This window comes from Dermochelys coriacea, chromosome 2 (assembly GCF_009764565.3).
Source record: "Dermochelys coriacea isolate rDerCor1 chromosome 2, rDerCor1.pri.v4, whole genome shotgun sequence".
Classification (NCBI taxonomy): Eukaryota; Metazoa; Chordata; order Testudines; family Dermochelyidae; genus Dermochelys; species Dermochelys coriacea.
The window spans coordinates 100,674,002-100,695,157 of NC_050069.1; the positions used below are offsets into that span (position 1 = coordinate 100,674,002).

Below are 21,156 nucleotides of genomic sequence, written 5' to 3' on the forward strand. Positions count from 1 at the left end.
CACAGATTATTAAATGTATTGTGAGAAACACTGCAGAGAGGATTCTGACTTACACTAAGACCTTTTTATACCACTTTGTCATTTATAAGTAAATTACACTGCCAGAGTGGTGTAAAAGGTAAGTGAGAATCAGACCTGAAGTCCTGACTCTGTTAAAACTCTCATTGGCATCTGCTGGACTAAGGAGTGCAAAATTTAGTTCATTCTGTACAACAGCATTCTGAACCTTATATCAATATTGGTTTTAGGGTTTGAATATTGCTACTGTTTATTTTCCTTTCCTTATATTTATTTTTAAACTCAGTTGAGAGTGTTTTGCCTATGTGAGAATGTAGCTCTGAGTAGAGGTTGTACAGGGCCCCATTGCCTCCTGGGGTGTTCAGGGTGGGGATTTTGCTTGTCCTGAGTTCTCCTGTGTACAGAACATGCACCAGCGGCTCTAAGGCTGTAACATCTACTACTCCTATTATGCCCAGGCTACTAGACAGCCCAGTACAGAGAAAGACAGAGCTTTCAGCCTCACCCTCTCTGTTTCGGATGCAGCACTTTGTGCTCCCCCAACTGTAAGGACTGTGATTATCCCTAATTCTTGCAGAGGGTATCCCAAGATAGGAAGGGGTCCCAGGCCCTATCCCATTCTCCTGTCCAGACACACAAAGGCCAAGAACAATTTGGCCCCTAAACTGCATTGCCTTTTTTGAATACTGTGTTTAGACTTAAAGATCAGAGTTTCAAACTGACTACATCTTGTCTGAACAACAAAGTGATCCAAATGTTCCTGAAAATATCTATGGATGATTGAAAAAGCCACAGCTCAAATCCTCGCTTCTCGTTAAATACTGAATACACAAGAGTATGATTTCTACCAAACCTCCTCTTTGCTTATAGCAAGAAAGTTTTCTATGAAGCCCTTTTTGTGCCCTAGTTTACTGCACAGCAACACAGTTATGCTCTCAAGCAGGCCCGCCACAACTATTAGATTATACTTTCCTTCACAGTGTACAGGAAAATGTATTCATTAGTGGGAGGGTCAATCCTGAAATCCTCACTCATGTGTAAAGTCCACTGATGGCCATAGGAATTTGGCCTATAGTTACAGTTTAGGCAAAGGATGTGATTAAAAACACTGCTGGTGTCTCATCAAATCTTAAAAATCTTCTTTATTAAGCTTCTAATTATTTTTCTTCTGAGACTTTAATACCATGGAAAGACTGCTTAATGCTTGAATGTCTTGTCATCTTTTTAATTTAATTAATTTACACAAGTGCTGTTTGTAGATGTTACTTTTGCTGGGGAAAAAAAGAAATTGGTTGCTAACTAGTTCTAACAGTTGCAGCAAAACTCACACAATTAAGGTTTTAATTTTGAGCAGCCTGTAAGTCTGTGTAACTAACAGCTAAAGTTAAGAAAAAAAATTCTGTTTCATTTAGCAGATTGTTTGGAAATGAGGCAATGATCTAAACATCTACCTCTCAGAAATATGAGTTGCTGCAGGACTAATGAATTTGCTTAAATACTTGGTATCTCCAGTTGTTCAGATCCTTTTACTTGTTTTGGATAATAAATTATACAAACATAAAACTCCATGAAATATACTATGTAAATCCACTTATGATGTTACTCAAGCAGACAGTTTTTTTAATATAGTGAAATATGACAGCCCTACAAGATTTATATACAGAGAACGTGTATACAAGAAACTTAATGATCATTGGGAAAACATGGATGGCCTTCAAGAGATCTACCAATAATTTTGTATTGATTATAAAGGAAACAGGCAGGCAATATTAACACCCAAAATATATATAAATTGGAAAATTTAATGGACATCTCAAGTTCATAAAAATGATCCCAGGCACTCCCTCCTTATATTTATAAATATGCATTTAATTGAAGAATAATTATTGAATTGATCTAAATATGCAAGTAACAAGATTCTACACATCTAGCACAAAAGTTGAAATATATTTTATAATGTGTGTCTGTGTCATTCTCAGAATATATTTAATACAAGTAAAAGCCTTAGCTCTTGAAGGTGCTCCATATGCACAATTCCTGTTGAAGTCAATGGGACAAATTCATTGCTGGCAAAAGCAAGTGCAGTTACTGAAGTTAATCCTGAATATGCCAGCGGTGAATTTTGCCTAGCAGAAGTTGTGCATGTGTGATGCATACGCAGGATCTGTCCCAATATGAAATTAAAAAACACACAACTTTCTTTCCCTACTAAAAAAGGCAAGACCACACCCATATTAACAGATTGTATGGCCAAATGAGACTGGTTTGATCTTCTAGTCAGACCTCCATAACACAGGTCATAGAACCTCATGCAGCAATTTCTGCATCGAGCCCATAATTTCTGGTTGATCTAGAACATATCTTTTAGAAAACATCCAATCTTGATATAAAGATTTCTAGCAATGGAGAAACCACCACATCCCTAGTTGTTCCAATGGTTAATTGTTAAAATTAACTGTTAAATTTAACTGTTAAAATAATTACATCTTATTTCTAGTCTGAATTTGTGTAGCTTCAGCTTCTGGCTGTTGGCTCTTCCTTCGTCTTTGAAAGCTAGATTAAAGAACCGTCTGCTAACAGAATCACCTCCCTCCCCACATTTAGGTACTTTAGATGATGATCATAGCACCTATTGTGGACACCTATTCTTTATTAAAGCAATTTTAAAATGCTAAAAGAATGGCATACATTTAAGATGAGCTACAATATTTTGAAACTATTTTATAGCAAAATGAAATACTATTTCAGTACGACAGGACAAATAGCTCACGAAAGCTTATGCTCAAATAAATTTGTTAGTCTCTAAGGTGCCACAAGTACTCCTTTTCTTAGGTCAATTTCTGAAGCTCTTACTCCGTCCCATTAAAGTCAGTGGAAATTTTGCCTCAGTAGGGACTTCAGGATTTGTGCTATTGTTTTTATTGCCCTATTGTGTGTTTTCATTATATTATATTGGAACTGAAAGAATACTTTTAAATATATTATTCTATGAAACTCATTGTCACAGGTTACATAAGATAGGATAACAATGTATAAGGCATATAAAGGCTATGAATATAAAGGCATAAACCATATACAGAGATAGAGATTAGCTTGAAGCTTCCCACATGTGCACCTTATTCCTTTCTATTCATTATAGGGATTCTAGTACTGTTGTCTGAAGTTTCTGGTAGTTGCTGCTGTTGAAAACAAGATACCAAATTAGATGGATCAGTGGTCTGATTTAATATGGGAATTCTATATTACTATGTCCTATTTGTTAAATTCCTACAGAATAACAGGTTTCAGAGTAGCAGCTGTGTTAGTCTGTATCCGCAAAAAGAAAAGGAGGACTTGTGGCACCTTAGAGACTAACAAATTTATTTGAGCATAAACTTTTGTGAGCTACAGCTCAGTACTTGTGGCACCTTAGAGACTAACAAATTTATTTGAGCATAAGCTTTCATGAGATACAGCTCACTTCATTGAGTGAGCTGTAGCTCACGAAAGCTTATGCTCAAATAATTTGTTAGTCTCTAAGGTGCCACAAGTACTCTTTTTCCACAGAATAGACAGTCACATCTTTATGATGTGAGTTAAATGGCATTAGCAAATTTACCAGTCATTCATCCTTCATTTAAAATATACACATACCCATTATTCGCAGTGTTTTTGTAACCATGCTGGTCCCAGGATATTAGAGACAAAAGTAAAATATATTACCTAGTCACCTTGTCTCTAATATGTACTGTATGTAACTTTAACTTATCCATATCAGTGCCTAATCTTTGTTTTGAAAACCCTCAACCTCAATATCGTGTGACAATGAGTTCCACACAGTAATATGATATTCAAAACTATTCTTTCAGTTTCTTTGTTAGTCATACTTATGTCTTGTAGAAAAAGTAAAGAAAGGAACACCCAATTTATTTGTTGTGCCTTTATTTTAGAGAGCTCTATCCTGTCCCCATTTATTTGTTTCTTCTGTAAGCAATTACAATTTTTTCAGTTTCTCTTATTATGGAAACCTTACCACACCTCTAGTCATTATGGTGCCCACCAGTTGACCTGTTCTTGTCCTGCCTCTTTCTTTATTTTTGAGAGAGAAAGAGAGAGAGACCAGGACTGACCACAGCATTTAAAGGGAGAGCTTACGATCATATTGCATAATGTCATCATAAGGCTTCAGCAATTTTTTTTTAATCTCATTCCATATACATCCTAATATTCAGGTTTTTGTTTGTTTTTAAATAAAAATGAGCAGTTGCTCATTAAGCAGAGAACTTAAGTGTGCTGTGTACAAGAACACCTAGGTTTGTGTTTTGTTTTGTTAGTTAGCTACCGCTAATTTAAAACACAGTAATATGTAGTTCAAATTATTCCTTACAATGCAATGTACAGTGTATCTGTCAACATAGAATTTCATCTGCATCTTGCAACCTATTTGCCTATCTTAGTTATATGCTTTCAAATTCCACACATATTTCTGCAATTTTGACTGTCCTAAATCATTTTACGTAAACTGAATATTTTGTCAGAGTACTGTCCACTCCCATTTTCCAGATCATTCATGAATATATTCAATCAACAATAGCCGATCTTTTGGGTACCCCAATGTTTAGAGAAAAAAAAATAGTCTTGGGATAAGGCACCAGACTAGAGCTTTGTTCTCATCTCTTCCACAAGCTTCCTCTGTAACTCTGAGAAATATCACTGTACCTCCATTCATCTCCTGTGCAAGGGGGATAAGAAACCTCAAAAGGATGTTGTGAGGATACATTAATTAATGTATGCAAGAAGCTCAGATTCTAGGAGCATAAGTATCACAGTAACAGAAAGAAGTTAAATAACCTTTTCATGTTCAAAACTGACCTACTCTTGTGTTTTTCTCTTAGCCAATTTCTAATCCATGACAGAACTTAACCTATTACCTCATGACTGCTTAGTTTCCTTAACAGATCTTGAACAGGAAGAATTCTAGTTGACTGGAGAAGCCCGATTTTCCTTATAGAAGTCATGCTTGTTTGTCCCCAGATCATATTCATCTTGCCATTTTATAATTCTCTCTAATTCTTGTTTTAATCAATTTACCTGGTAAAGTAGAGCTCAGTAGTCTGGAGATCCCAAGATCCTCTCTACCACCTGGTTTAAGAAGAGTTCTATGAAAACTCAAAAGCTTGTCTCTTACATCAACAGGAGTTCAGCCAATAAAAGATATTACCTCCCGCACCTTGTCTCACTTATTTTTCAAAAATAAAAAGATTGATACAACATTTGCTGCCCTTCAGTGTCCTGGTATGGTAGCAGATTTTTATAAGATAGCATACTGTTAGCAACTCTGGGCCAAATTTTTAAAAGTATTTAGGTGCCTAAATCTGCAGACAGGTGCTTAATCCCATTGAAAACAATGGTATCCTAGGTGATTTTGAAAATCCCACTAGACGCCTATCTGCATCTAAGTACATTTATATATCTGGCCTCAGTTACTTCATTCTTATCTAATGTTTCTACCTATCTAGAAAGGCATAGGACTATTATCACTGTAGCAGCTTGATTGCCTTCCCAGCTCTTACATGAATTGCATCTGGTCCTTATTACTTGTTAGTTTGTTCCTGCACCCACCTTTTTTGACACTGTTAACTCTGACAGTACCTAAATCTTTATTATCTTCCCCAGACCTCATCTTTTCAAGCATCTCCTCAATGTTCATCAATCTGTGCTGTAAAGGAAAGAAATCATGTAGCTTGTGTGTAATGTCCTTAATTGCTTTCTTTGAAGCTTCCTCCTTCTATTGTACTTACATAATTTCTTAGTTGTTTTGATACCTTGGGCTATTCATTCTTCTAAATCCCATTTTACCTGCCATAGCGTATAGTCCTTTTTATTGGAATCACTTTACTTTTTATTATTAATTCTTTTTTAATTACAGACACTTGTTTGGGTTGAATAAGCTCCATTCACACACACGCTTTTTTGTTCGGTTGCACAGAGTTAGTTTTGAATCTTGCCTTTTTGCTTCCCTTTTTATGCATACCTTCTATGATTCAGTTATAGTATGTTTAAGAAGCTTCCATGATGCTTTTTTATTCTAGGGTCTTTTACTTGTTCTCTTTTTTAAAAAAATCCTTGAAAAAGTTTAATGTTATGGAACCAATTTTAGATACAGTCAGTTCCCCAAGTGAGTTTACATAATTACATTGTAGTCGTTAACTGTGTGTTGCTTCAGAATTAGTCAAGACTCCACTTGTGTGCACTACAAGTACCTTTCCCACAAAGCAATCATTTAAGATGTCAAGAAATTGCTTCTCTAAATACTGTCTCCCATTTGACCAACTATCAGACATATTTTCCAATATTTAGAATCATCATTCACAAATTCCTAGGACACATATGAGATGAAAGACATTATCTGTGAGAAACCCAGTTAATCTCAGATGAATGGGAGTCACTGGCTGGTCACCTTCTATAATGTAGATGCACTCTCTGTCAGGAGGATACTTGTTGGGGTAATTGGGAGAAGTGAAGATGCCTCCTTCTGCATATTTTGTCCAAGTTCCACACTGCACTGGTTTCTGCCCTTCTGAAGTGATTTGCTTTTCTGCTTAAAAACAGGGGGAGGGGAGAAAAATCACATCACACAAAACATTTAGTACACGTAACTATTTAAGATAATAAGTCCCTATTAAGAGTCTAAACCTGTTTACATTGAAGCCAATGGGAGTTTTACCATTGACTTCAATGGGAACAGGGTTGGGTTCCAGGGCTTGAATAGGTAGTCCTTTTAAATGTCAAACGATTAAAAAAATTAATCCTGATTAATTTCATTGTTAAACAATAATAGAATACTATTTATATAAATATTTTGGATATTTTCCACATTTTCAATCATTGCTTTCAGTTAGAGCACATAATACAAAGTGTACCATGATTATATTTATTATAAATATTTGCACTGTAAAAATAAAATCATATTTTTCAATTCTTCTAATACAAGTATTGTAGTGCAATCTCTATCATGAAAGTTGAACTTACTAATGTAGAATTATGTACAAGAAATAACTGCATTCAAAAAATAAAACTATGTAAAACTTTAGAGCCAACAAGTCCAGTCAGTCCTACTTCTTGTTCAGCCAATCACCCAGATAAACAAGTTTGGTTACATTTACAGAAGATAATGCTACCCGTTTCTTGTTTACATTTTCTCATAACAATGAGAAGAGGTTTTCAGGTTGCAATGTTGTAGCAGGTGTCGCAAGATATTTACATGCCATATGCTTTAAAGATTCATATGTCCCTTCATAGTTCAACCACCATTCCAGAGGACATGCATCCATGCTGATGATGGGTTCTGCTCAATAACTATCCAAAGAAGTGCAGACAAATGCATGTTCATTTATATCATCTCAGTCAGATGTCCACCAGCAGAAGGTTGATTTTCTTTTTTTGGTGGTTCGGCGTCTGTAGTTTCTGAAACAGAGTTGTTGCTCTTTTAAGACTTCTGAAAGCATGCTCCACACCCTGTTCTGGATCAGATTTTGGAAGATTCTTAGCTACAGCACAAATCTCACATTGGTACCTTCTTTGTGTTTTGTCAAATCTGCAGTGAAAGTGTTCTTAAAAAGAAGATGTGCCGAGTTATCATCTGAGGCTGCTATAACATGAAATATATGGCAGAATGCAGGTAAAACACAGAGCAGTAGGCATACAATTCTCCCCCAAAAAGAGTTCAGTCACAAATTTAATTACACACTTTTTTAAAACGAGCGCCATCAGCATGGAAGCATGTCCCCTGGAATGGCGGCTAAAGCATGAAGAGGCATACAAATGTTTAGCATATCTGGCATGTAAATACCTTGCTATGTCTGCTACAAAAGTGCCTTGTGAGCATCTGTTCTCACTTTCAGGTGAGATTGTAAACAAGAGGAAGGCAGAATTATCTCCTGCAAATGTAAACAAACTTGTTTGTCTGAGCAATTGGCTGAACAAGTAGGACTGAGTGAACTTGGAAGCTCTAAAGATTTACAGTGTTTTGGTTTTGAGTGCAGTAACCGAAACATTTTTTTAAGAAAAAATCTACATTTATAAATTGCACTTTCACAATACAGAGATTGCACTACAGTATTTGTGTGAGGTGAATTGAAAAATACTATTTCTTTTGTTTATCATTTTTACAGTGCAAATATTTGTAATAAACATAATATAAAGTGGCATCTTAAAAACTAACAGATTTATTTGGGCATAAGCTTCCTTGGGTAAAAAACCCACTTCTTCAGAAGCATGGAGTGAAAATTACAGATACAGGCATAAGAAGAGAAGGGAGTTACCTTACAAGTGAAGAACCAGTGTTGACAAGGGCAATTCAGTCACGGTGGATGTGGTCCACTCCCAATAATTGATGAGGAGGTGTCAAGAGCAAGAGAGGGAAAATTGCTTTTGTAGTGAGCCAGCCACTCCCTGTCCCTATTCAAGCCCAAATTAAAGGTGTTAAGTTTGCAAATGAATTGTAGCTCTGTAGTTTCTCTTTGAAATCTGTTTAAGTTTTTTTGTTGAAGGATGGCTACTTTTAAATCTATTATTGAATGTCCAGGGAGACTGAAGTGTTGTCCTACTGGCTTTTGTATGTTACCATTCCTGATGTCTGATTTGTGTTCATTTATTGGATTCTTCATTGTTTTTTGTGGCTACAAACTAACATGGATACCCCTCTGATAATATAAAGTGAGTACTGGTACACTTTGTATTCGATGTTGTCACTGAAATCAATATATTTGAAAATGTAGAAAAACAATTTTAATGCTTTTCATTTTTTTGAGTTAATCGCATGAGTTAACTGTGATTAATCGACAATGCTAGTCCTTACTCAGAATAACCTCCCATTGCAAGATCAGGCACTGGATCATTTAATGCTACCTGCAAATTTATAAAATAAGTTATATTTGAATTTTCATCAGTTCACTTTATTGATGCAAAAAATACATACGCGTACATTATGAAATATTGAAATATCTAAACAGATGTCCAGAAATTGAGACTATACCCCATAAATAACATACCTGTTCCTTTTTTTGTTGCCCCAGACAGGTGTAGGATGATTAGACTTGCTACAACTGAAAGACAAAAATACATTAGGTACAACATGAGGTTAATGCCCGCAATTAAAGCGACTGTAACAATCTATCTCAATATAATACAATTTAAAGATATCTACAGTACAATAACAGACTGTTTTGTGGTGGCATTATAACATTCTTTTAAAAATATATCTATTTGCAACTGGGTTCACCCTCCTTAATTTCCCACCCCCCTTTTCAATATTAAAATAAGAAACTGGGCGGCCAATATTTTTTTTGTATGTTCATAATTTGGGATCAATAAAAAGTCAAGTGACTGCTACAAACACAGTGAGAAGAAAGACTGCTATAAAGGGTTGGTGGCACAGGTCTCATTTCATATCTGCTTTGTTGTGGCATAAAGACAGGTTTGGCCTTATGGTGGGCGATATGGATGACTGCCCAGGGCACCATGGTCAAGAGGCAAGGAATGCTGCAGGTCTGGAGTGTGACGCCACGGAAGGGAGATCAAGGCAATGGGAAGGTAGCAGGGCCCGGGGATGCCAAAAGACAAGGTATCCCAGGGCACCATTTTTCCTAAGGCCAGCCATGCATAAAGAACTTTTGAAAACTAATGTGGTTGTGCAAGAAGGAGAAATCTTTTTTTCACATCACGATCAAAAGCATCTGCAAAGTCCCACTTACAGGAACTGTTCTGTGTGGGGGATGGGGGTGGGGGGGAAAATGATAGATCTGGTTTATTTGAACTTTCTTACATGAGGCAATTATTTCTTGCTGTGAGGAATTCATAACTTCTTTTGCAAATAAAATTAGCTGAATCTGGACCAAAATATCTGCATCCACAGTGGCGGATCAAATCTGGTGAGAACCAATGAAGTCTTTCTTTGCTTCAGTTCAAGCTGCTGATGCTTCCCGAGTTTCTGGAATTTGCAGCCTGGGAGTTAAATCCATGGCACTTTAGACTGGGGAAGACTAGTAAGGAGATACTGTGGCCATTATCATAAACACTCTCTCTTTTCAGAAAAGCCAGGAGACAGTTTCTTTAAAGGTGGTTGTTACACCTTTGCTCAAGAAATCATCTCTTGATGTTGACAGTTTCTACAGTTATCACCTTGTCTTGGATCATGTGCAGGGGAATGTGACAAAACAAGAGAGTAGAGAACAGCTCCAGCAGTACCTGTTATGCTCAGGTCTTTTCCGCCCTAGTCCATTTGGTATTCATCAAATCATACAAGATTAGGGTTGGAAGAGACCTCAGGAGGTCATCTAGTCCAACCAGCTGCTCAAAGCAGGACCAACCCCAATTAAATCATCCCAGTCAGGGCTTTGTCAAGCTGGGCCTTAAAAACCTCTAAGGATGGAGATTCCATCACTTCCCTAGATAACCCATTCCAGTGCTTCCCCACTCTCCTAGTGAAATAGCTTTTACTAATTTTCAACCTAGACCTCCCCCACTGAAACTTGAGACCATTCCTTCTTGTTCTGTCATCTGCCACCACTGAGAACAGCCTCTTTGGAACCCCGCTTCAGATAGTTGAAGGCTGCTATCAAATACCCCTTCACTGTTCTCTTCTGCAGACTAAAAAGCCCAGTTCCCTCAGCATCTCCTCACAAGTCATGTACCCCACCCACCTAATCATTTTTGTTGCCCTCTGCTGGACTCTCTCCAATTTGTCCACATCCTGTGTGTGTGGGGGGGGGGGGAGGGGGCAGGGAGCAGCAAAACTGGATGCAATACTTCAAATATGGCCTCACCAGTGCTGAACAGAGGGGAGTAATCACTTCCTTCAATCTGCTGGCAATGCTCCTACTAATGCAACCCAATATACCATTAGCCTTCTTGGCTAACTGTAATCCCCAGGTGCTTTTCTGCAGAACTGCCGCTTAGCTAGTCGGTCCCCAGCCCATAGCACTGCACCGGATTCTTCCATCCTAAGTGCAGGACTCTGCACTTGTCCTTGTTGAACATCATTAGATTTCTTTTAGCCCAATCTTCCTCTTTGTGTAGGTCACTCTGGACCCTGTCCCTACACTCCAGCATATCTACCTCTCCCTGCAGCTTAGTGTCATCCATGAACTTGCTGAACATACAATCCATCCCATCATCCAGATCATTAATGAAGATGTTGAACAAAATCAGCCCCAGGACAGACCCTTGGGGCTCTCCTCTTGATACTGGCTGCCAATTAGACATCGAGCCATTGATCACTACCCATTGATTCCGAAGATCTAGCAAGCTTTCTATCCACGTTATAGTCCATTCATCCAATCCATACTTCTTTAACTTACTGGCAAGAATACTGTGGGAGACCGTATCAAAAGCTTTGCTAAAGTAAAGATATATTACATCCACCGCTTTCCCCAAATCCACAGAGCCAGTTATCTCATTCTAGAAGGCAATCAGGTTGGTAAGGCATGACTTGCGCTTGGTGAATCCACCTTGACTGTTCGCAATCACCTTCCTTTCCTCCAAGTGCTTCAAAATGGATTCCTTGAGGACCTTCTCCATGATTTTTCCAGGGACTGAGGTGAGGCTGAGTGGTTTGTAGTTCCCTGGATTTTCCATCTTCGCTTTTTTCAGCCTGGGCATCGTATAAAGACTGCACAGGTTCTTTTCCCAGTTATTAATCAAGATTGAGTATCCATCCTGATTATTTTAGATCTATCAGCTGCCATGGATACTGCTGACCATGAAAATCTGTTGATATATTCACAGATTACAGCAAAGGTTGCCTTTGAACAGTTTCCTTCCTTTTTGTCCTGATAGCACTGGGAAATTGCCATCTACATCAATAACCCTTTCATACAGAGTTCCACACTGTTTTCTGTTTTGTCACTTTTTGTACTCAATGTGTAAATGAAACCATTGGGTCAGTTGGAGAGAAAATATAGTCTGTGGTGCTTTCAGTATCCTGATGACACCCAAATCTGTATTTCTAGGTCTTTCGACCCGAGCCTTGCAGAGGTTTGTGGCAAAGTTTAGTCTCAAAGAAAGAAAGACTTAAGTGATGAAAAAACAATGCACTGGGAGCATATCCACCATTACTTTTCCAGTCCAGCTGTCTTGTTGGCTCCCCAGCTGCTACTGGATATGCAGGTAGAAGTTGCAAATGGTGTAAAGCATTCTTAATTTACACTTGGCAAGAAAATAGCAGCTTTTTTCAGATATGGATCTCTCCAGTCATCTATGGCCTTACTGCAACATGTTGTACATATTTGAACATGTAGTCCCATCTCAGAATCTGAAGCTAGTGTGGAATGCAGCTGCTCATTCACTAAAGCTGTGTTCCATGCGGGAAGCACATTGCAATTGTGCCTATGATCTCCATTGGTTGCCAGCTAATTTATGGATGGTGTAAGATGCTGGTTTAGACTTACAATATGAAGCTAACTGCAGAGGCTCTCTCTTTCTGTCCTCATGAATCCATGGCAATTTCAATCTGAGCTACTCAAGCTAGTAGCTCTATGGATAAAATGGGAGGAATCTGCTAGCAGGGCATTCATGTGAAGGAGCCCAACTCCTTAATATTTCCCTCCACCAAATCTAGATTCTGGCAGATAGAGGAACTCCAGATCATGCTACAGGGTGTCCCTGTTCCCCCTGGCTTTCCTGGGGTGAAGACCAAGTATTGCCTTATGGTGAGGGTCGAATGGCATGTGTGTAAATGTCTTTTTCTGCTGGGACAGTTTGTAAGTTATTTATTTATTACTGTTTTAATTCTAAGTGTATATATTCTGAGACTCTGGAGCTGTGCATTTTCTAAATGTGAGTAACATAGCATTTGAAAAACCTGTGCTCTGCAAAGAGAATGGGAATCATTGATGAGTCAATGGAGAGAGATTATGATCTTCCACCCCAACCCCCAATCTAGTAAACCTTTTAGCTCTCTCAGAAGACACTGATTACTACATAATTAACAAACATCACCTTATCCTTATATAGTACCTTTCATTGGAGGACCTCATCACGCTTTTAAATATTAACATCCCCATTCTACAGATTTAGGAACTGAGGCACAGAGAAGCCAGGTGAAGGGTCCCAGCGACATTGCAGAAAAGATGAGAGGAGAATCCAAGTCACTTAAATCCCAGCTTTCAGTTCTAACCACTAGAAACAAAGCTTTTTAATTAAATTACCTACACTGCCGCAAAATGGAGAGCTATGCTTACAACTTGGCATGATGGTATTGATGATAAACAGTAAAAGAAATAATCTTGGAATAAAATATAATAAAGAAACAAGAAAAGTTTAAGGAGACTCTGCTTAATCCTGATATACTGTATCCAACACAGCTGTACTGTTCAAGTGAAATACTTGGTCCCTTTACTTTTAATAGAGTAATTTGGATTGGGGGCTTTAAAGCATAAAAAATACTTATATTGCCACAAAATCCCACTTCTTTCTTCAGTGCTTAAAGAATTATGAAAACTTATCCCTTAAATTTCAAGGCAAAGACTCAATAATATATTTCTGTCAAGCAGATAAATGTTAACCAGTGGAGAAATTTCTCAAGATGAATATGCTTATCTGTCAATGGGTTAAATTTACTGGATTACAAACACAATATTTTGCATATTAAATCAATTGTAACACCTGATTCCTTCCCCTTTTCCTCCCCTCTTATTATAGGACAAATACAATCTTTCCCATATTTTTTTTTTAAAAAAAGCCAAAAGAAGAGCCTGATCCTGCAATCTTTATTCAGACAAAACTGCTAGTCAGGAAATTTTGCTGAAAGGAAGACACCAATATCAGCAATCATGGAGGTTTAGGGATTTTTTTTTTAAAAAAAGCAGGATACCACCTAATTTCTTGTTGATCTCCCCTCCTCCCCCCATTTCTCATCATCTAGCCGAATTGTAATTAGGTTTATTAGTGCTCCTCTGATTATGGACCTGTGCATATTTCTATTATACATCCATATTTGAAGAGGCTTATCATTTGGCCATAACAGTTGCTCAAGAATGTAACTTGACATGTAAGGTCTAACCCACTAAAGAATTTTGAAAACAAGTTCTAAAAAATATTATTGCTATTTTACAAGCTAGCCGTATCTTTAAAGGATATTCTTTCAGAGTAGTTTAAACTCTTCACAACCAACTCTTCACACCTTCTCTTTTCTTGGGGGGGGGGGGGTAGAAAATGACAATTTCCGGACCACCCAATAGGCCCCATTGCTATTTTCACACAAGAACTCGAGTTTTTTACATCTCCTGGCGCTCCTTACTATTCCTGTTTGGACAGGTGATTTTTACGGAATGCGAACCATTGTCAATGCGCAACTCACAGCATTCACGTAACTATGCTCTGCAAGAGTAACATGAACTACCGCTAAAGCTTAGCGGATTTTGGATGGAGAACGCCGCAGCGTTAGAATAGATTCATAACCAAGACCAAGCTACCAGGGCTTTTGATCCCTTCCCATTGAGCTCTTCAAATCAGTCGAGAACACATACTAGCATCCAGAATAGACCGCCCCTAACACTGAAAATCGCATTTAAGGGTCTGATGGGGAAAAAGAAAAAAAAAAGTAAATTCCTAGTTGTGACTGAAACTCTATCCTTTAATCCACCACATTGTGTTAAATGATTTTGATTACCATGGGCCAAACGTAGATCTCCGTGACACCGGCAATAATCCGAAGTAATGCCGATGAATGCATCCGATGAAGTGAGCTGTAGCTCACGAAAGCTTATGCTCTAATAAATGTGTTAGTCTCTAAGGTGCCACAAGTCCTCCTTTTCTTTTTACGGATACAGACTAACACGGCTGCTACTCTGAAAAATGAAATCAATGGAGCTATTCTGGATTAATACCGGTGTGATTTAGGAGAAGAGCAGAATTTAGCTCCGTGTTTGAAGATCCTCGGGTCTGTCATTTGAGGGTTCAAACCCAAGCCTCAGAGTTAACCCGCGTTAGCATCCCACAAGCAAGGAGATGGTATATCGATCAGTCCCTACAGCACCTTTTAGCTGCTAGTTTTGCACCCCCCCTCCCCCCCGGTTACTTTGAAAGCTCGCTCTCTCTATAATTACAGGTATACTCAGTCCTCCCTTTCATCACCACAAACTCAACAAACCAGTGCATGTGTCACTGCAAACGCCAGGCTATATCTACGTCTTTCGTGCACCTCTTGCAATTATACTGCATGGGGAGGGGGGGGGAGCTTAAACCCGCGCCTTGAAGCTGTGAGCCTCCCAGTGTTAACCGTCTCCACCTGTGCTGTTGGAAGAAGGAAAAATAGTTGCCCTGCGAAGCAGAGCGGCTTCAGGAAAGATACTTACTGTGAAACAAACTGCGCCCATGGATCATGTCTGTTCCTTACACAAGGGGCTTCGATCTCCACTAATTCCATTTAGATACGGGAGGACGTCCAGTGGTGGGCAGAGGATGGAGTAGGAAAACTGAAGCCCACACACGCAGCGAAGGGTAGCAGCAGCCCTTCCTCTCTCTCCTCCTCGCCTTCAAACAATCACCGCCGTCTCAACCCCATCACACCAGAGCGATCATCACCACCCCCCCCCCCCCATCTTTGAATCATATCAAAAGCAGCAGCCGCTGAGTACGACAGGGAGTCTGCATAACTGGCGGCGAGGGGCCGGAGAGAAAGAGACCTGAGGACAAGCACCTGGCAAAGAGCACATCAAAAGGGGGCCAGGAAAGAGGCCAGGGCAACGGGACGGGGGGGGGGGGGTGTCGCTCGCACAACCCTCCCCCCTAATCGCCGGTTTCATACAAAACCAAAAGCCGGTCGAAGCATTTCCTGTAGGATTTCAAGCCCAGCGTTTCCCAGACCTTTGGGTTCTTTTGATGCATTGAAGGAAGGATTAATGGGTCCGTCATCAGCTCCCTTGGTCCTCTGAAGGGGTGGGGGTGGAGGGAGGGAGCCCGAAGGGGAGGGGGGCAGGAAGATTTACCAAACGGGAGATTTAGTCATATTTGTGGGCACTGCAATCCTTATTGGAGAAGACGTCCTTTAAAATCGAACCAATCCATTTTTGAAAAGCCCTCTCTCTGCGTGTTGCATAGTGTCAAGCAGCAGCAGGAGCAAGAGGCCGAAAGCACATTGCACCGGCTCAGATCCTCCCGGAGATGGATGGCGAGATAGAGAGATGGATGTACGTGGAGAGAGATCCCCTCACGCCTACAGTCCAGGGCGAAGAGCAGAAGAAAATCCCGGAGATTCTTCCATTCACTCCACGCCGGGGGGGGGGGGGGAGGGTTGCTGTAGATTGTTGAATGGGGGGTGGGGGGAGAACAGTGGAGGGGTTTTCCTCCTTCACTTTATGTCCTAAAGAAAATGTTCATTGTTCCTCACCCCACCAACTGCATCTGTCAAAAGGAAACAAGACACGTTCCCGCTTTGAGCTGAGATTTCCCCCATTTACTTACACACACACGCACACATGCACACACAGGCAGGCAGCAGTAAAAGTTTAGCGGTTAATCCTTCGGCTGCAGATACGATCGCCGCTTCCAATCAATCCGCAGGCAGGCAGGCAGATCTTTCACCCTCACTCTCCCCCCCAGCGTCCTCCCCAGCCAGCTCTCAGCCCAAACACAGGTGGCAGAAGAATACTGGGGGAAAGGGGGGGAGAGAGAGAGAAGGGGGAAATCTAGAGAAGAGGACGACTCAGGAAGGCGGAAAGAAAGAGAAATGAAAATGCAAGGGGGGGGGGGACTGCAGTCTCCTCCCCCGCTCCTGGTCCTGCCAGCAGCGGCAAGCTCCCACCGCAGCAGCCCTGGGTTAAGTCCGCAACACCAGCTCCTTCTACACAGGGACCTCAAGACACCGGCGCAGGAGGAAATGGAGGAGGGAACAAAGGCGGAGGCGAGGGGGGCAATGGGAAAGAGAAAGAACCGCGGTGTTTGCCCCAAGTGAGAAAGGCTGGGGGTGTTCCCACCCCTGGTCCTGCGACTCCCACGCCTGCTCCTCAGCAGCGAAGCTGAGGCCCGGAAAGAGAGCGTGCATCGCCTCCTTCTCCCTCCCCTGGGCTTGGGTGAGGAAGAGGAAGCTGAACAGGCTGCGGGAGAGGGAAGGTCCTGACCCGCAGCATAGCCAGGATCAGATAGAAACCCCCCAACTCTCGTTTCCAGGCTGCCAAAGGGGTGGAGGGAAGAAACAGACCGATTGCAAAAAGCAAAAGCCCCTGTTCTCCGTACCTCAAGCTCATTCCATCTGCAAAGAGAAAAGTGTTGAGGGAAAGCAGATAGAGAGACAATAACTAAACACACTTTAGGTTCGGCTTGGCGGGGTGGGGTGGGGAGGTCATGCATTAATATTAATTAAATGTAGACGTCGTCATGTCTCCAACCGATGCAAATTTGCTGGTGCTTTTGAAATACCCCCTGAAGATTGATTTTGCACTTCTGTTTTGCAAGCAGCCCTTCAAAAGAACGTGGGTGGCTATTGCCCCAAATCAGTTGCCTCCCAGATTTTCTGGGGAGGCTTTAACGCAACCTCTGTTGTGTAATGACTAATGCGTGATCGCGCAGAGTTAATTGTCTTTAAATGGCCGCACACGTTGTGAGATAAATAGATGATTAGGCGCTGATGTGTGCTATACTGACTTGGCTCCTTTAAAAACAAACAAACAAAAACCCCTTATCTTTTTGTAAAGCAGGTCTCTGTGTTACCTTTAGGACACCCTTGAATCGCACAGCTGTTAAGCCCAAAAGGTGTATGACAAGAAAACTTCATTTTACAGTAAACCAGCCTGGATGTATCAAAGATCCTCATTTCACCTTTCATATTTCCAGTTGTGCTGTGGATCCGCTACTGTGTAATCTGGAGCCAGGAAAGTATCTGCCATAGAGAGTTAAATATGCAGTCTGTCAGCTCCAGCTCCATACACAAGAAGAGTGTGAAATAATCTTGGCCGATGGGATTCGCACATCAGTCCATCCATTTTGCCTGACTTTATGTAGTTTACAATCCTGCTGGGTGAGGAGGACACAGCAGCGGACTACTTGTATTAAGGAATACAGAGGAAACAAGATTGGCAAGGAGACTGGTCGCTTGATACTCCCTAGGTTTTTCTGTTACTCGCTTTACTAGAGGCAAAAATCAAGACGGCAGCTGTTACTCTTAATAAATTAGTTACACTCGCACTCTCTGCTCGCTCGCTCTCCCCAGTCAAAAAGAACCTCATCATCTGCGGTATATTTGAGAGGCAGCTGAGGATCAACTTCCATCATGCAGATGTGCGGAATCTTGCTTTCTTAGACAAGCAACATGTAGCGCAATTGAAAAGGGAGGGCTTGGAAACATACTGTAATAAGGTTGTTTATAAGCAGATTGGCCTCATCTCCTGCAGGGCAATGCAGCCATCCATATGGCTAAGTTTCAAGTTATAATTATTTACAAAAGGTTAAGGTACAAGTAGACACAAAACAGCTGATTTTGCTGTTCTGGGAAAATGTGCTGTGTCACATTTTACAACGCTAAGCTTCCATATTCTCCCTCTTGCTAGATGCATTCTTTATGTTCCCATACAGGTGTTGGTTGCTTTAAAGATCCCTTAGCTTCTTGATCTGTGCAACTGTTTAATTCGAGAGCACCATCACAATATTATTGTTTCCATAGCAGCTGGTGTGGATGTTGGGAAGTGTGAGAAAAATGTAACAGGTCCCTGCTGCCAAGGAGCTTTTAGAGGGAAGGCACAGAACAAATATAGAATGGCATGTGTTCATTTTAGCCAGGACACTGTTCAGAATAGCTGGGTTTTGGAAATTAACAGCAATGAAGTGACAGTCATAGTATCCCTCAACTACTATGGACTACCTTATGGTAGGAATTTCAGGAATTCTGTGATTAGTTTAGATGTCACATACTACTTATTTTATTGTTTCTACAAACAGGTTTAGAAAAATTGAAGCTGTTAGAGGAAAAAGTATATGTGGAAGCTAGCCACAAATCAGTTTCTGCTGGAGGATTCTTTTTAGATAGCCTTGGAAGATGTAAACCTCAAGCCACTAAAGTAATCTTCACCTTTTAATTTCTGCTCTTGGGTGGTTGTATGTTTTTTCTAAGATTTTTCAGATTATAGCTGCAAAACCTATTATGTATATGTACATAATAAGTGTAGGGAATGTGGTAGCTTTACTGGGCCAGCAAAAACCTTTCACTACACAAGCTTTTGCTTATATGGGTAAATAGTTTACATAATAAATGCCTAATGTATTTATATTAGTCTCTATCTGGCCAGCCTATCAAGTTTCATCAGCAAACTGAAAAAGGGAGGCTTCCCATGTAATGAAATGGTTTTGAAAAAACAGTGGTGACTATAGTATATTTTAATTCTTCCTTGGGGCAACTCAGTGTGGGCTAGAATCCTGTATACCTTTCACTGTCAAAACGCCATTGATTTAAAATGGAAATTTTCCCCTCAATAAGGTCATCATGATTTAACTCTATTTAAATACATTAGGGTATAACTAAATTTCAAGGGAGTTGTATTGAGTAAGATTTTAATCTTAGGTATCAAAATGAACAATATGCCCAAAGTGTACGTTCTTGGTTCACACATGGTTTAACATGCATATAACTCAAAATGTTGTTCTCTGTTTTTATAACCATACATCACATAATCCCATTATACCACAGCTTGCCTGTAAGCCTCTCTCCCTGAACCTTCCTATTGATTTTAAATGGGTGTTTGAGTGGAGCTACAAGATGAGGCCCTTTTAAGTACTGAGGCCCAAATCCAGAAAAGGATTTAAAGTGCTTAACTCCCACTTCAGGAATCCAAGCCCAAAACATAGGTGTCACTGAGATCCTCAAAATCTCTGCTCAGATGACACCTAACTGTGGAGGCACCTAAAATGCCTCAGTATCTACATTTTTTGCTAAAAAATCCCCCTATTTCTGCTATTGGTCATGTATAGAACACTTCAGTCTAGGTGTCCAAGCATTTATCTCAGAGCTAAGTCCCAGCAGATGCTGAAACTAGGTGTTATCCTACCTTTCTCACCTCTGGGGCCTGATCTAGAAAGTACTCTCAGAGCATATATAAACATCACAAATGACCAGAAGGGAGGGAGGCAGGCAGCCTCCCATATAGCCTTTAGTCCACTGGTTACAGAACTCACCAGGCTGTGGGACAGCCCAGTTCAATTCCCCCTCTTCCTGAGGAGAAGGGATTTGAACATGGGTTTCCCACTTAAGTCCCTTTATGGATATGGGCCTGACTATGTGTGGAGGGGAGAAAGGGAAAAAGAAAAAAAAGTTGGGTAAAATAGTTGGAAACCTTGATTTTAAAAAGCTTATTTAAAAAAAAATAGCTAGACTATAAGTAGAAATGGAAAAATACATTAATGATGCCAGACTTTATCACCCATTGGTCTATTTCTTCCACAAACAACTTTACAGTTCCTTCCATGCTGTTCTTCATGTAGCAGATGCCCACCACAAATGAATCCAAAGAGCCAATTTCCCATCCTCCTTCAAATCTCTTTTCAAGACTCAGTTCTGCCGTGAAGTCTATGGTAAATTGCCCACTTACACTGGCTTGAGAGTTGATCAGAGATTATTCATATAATTATATTTTTAAAACATTAAAAAAGAACATTAAAGTTGAAAAGTCAAACATTCATTCAACAGTTACATGCCAGAATTAAAGGTTTCCTTAATTTGGCCCCTTTGCTCATATGCATTATGACATAGTCCTTAAATACATAACAGGTACTATTTTTAAACACAGGACCCCCACCTTATTCAGTGCACATATAAAAACAGTGCTATATAAACAAAGCGACAGCAGTACTAGGTCATCATACTCTATGTGGGTCAGCCACTAGAGGGAGATGAGACACACATTTTGCCAGTGGGTTTCACTGCTCTTTACAGGCAGAAGAATCTTGAGTTCTACTGTAGGTTTTGAGAGGAGCGAACTTCAGTGGTTAGACACTTCTGCCCCTGTTTTCCCCAAGCTTGTCCCCTTCTGCTCCTTGTGCCTCCAGCCTGTCCTTCTCCTAGACCCTCTCTCCAACTCCAGTATCAGTTTATCCCAGTCATCCCTTTCACTGGCCCTCAGCCTAGTCCACTTCCCCTCTACATTGCCTGACAGGTGTTTATTTAAACTGTTC

At 40.2% G+C, this 21,156-nt stretch overlaps 1 protein-coding gene across 12 annotated transcripts in view; it reads right to left on the bottom strand.

Moving 5' to 3' along the window:
- The window catches only part of NETO1 (neuropilin and tolloid like 1), an 81,438-nt gene extending 64,484 nt beyond the window's left edge, over positions 1–16,954 (bottom strand). For 5 of the 12 annotated variants that reach the window (XR_006278948.1, XR_006278949.1, XM_038393450.2 and 2 more), the window contains exons 1-3: positions 15,354–16,950; positions 9,051–9,104; positions 6,458–6,595 (exon numbers count right to left, since the gene is read on the bottom strand). Coding sequence is in view for 10 of the 12 variants with exons in the window: in XM_038393450.2 (XP_038249378.1) it covers positions 6,458–6,595; positions 9,051–9,104; positions 15,354–15,381 (220 nt within the window). In the remaining 2 variants the exon portion in view is untranslated. Of the gene's footprint in view, positions 1–6,457; positions 6,596–9,050; positions 9,105–15,353 lie in introns of all 12 variants that reach the window. The other 7 variants (XM_043508180.1, XM_043508181.1, XM_038393454.2 and 4 more) reach the window with 5 other exon arrangements.
- Between the last annotated feature and the right edge of the window lie 4,202 nt (positions 16,955–21,156).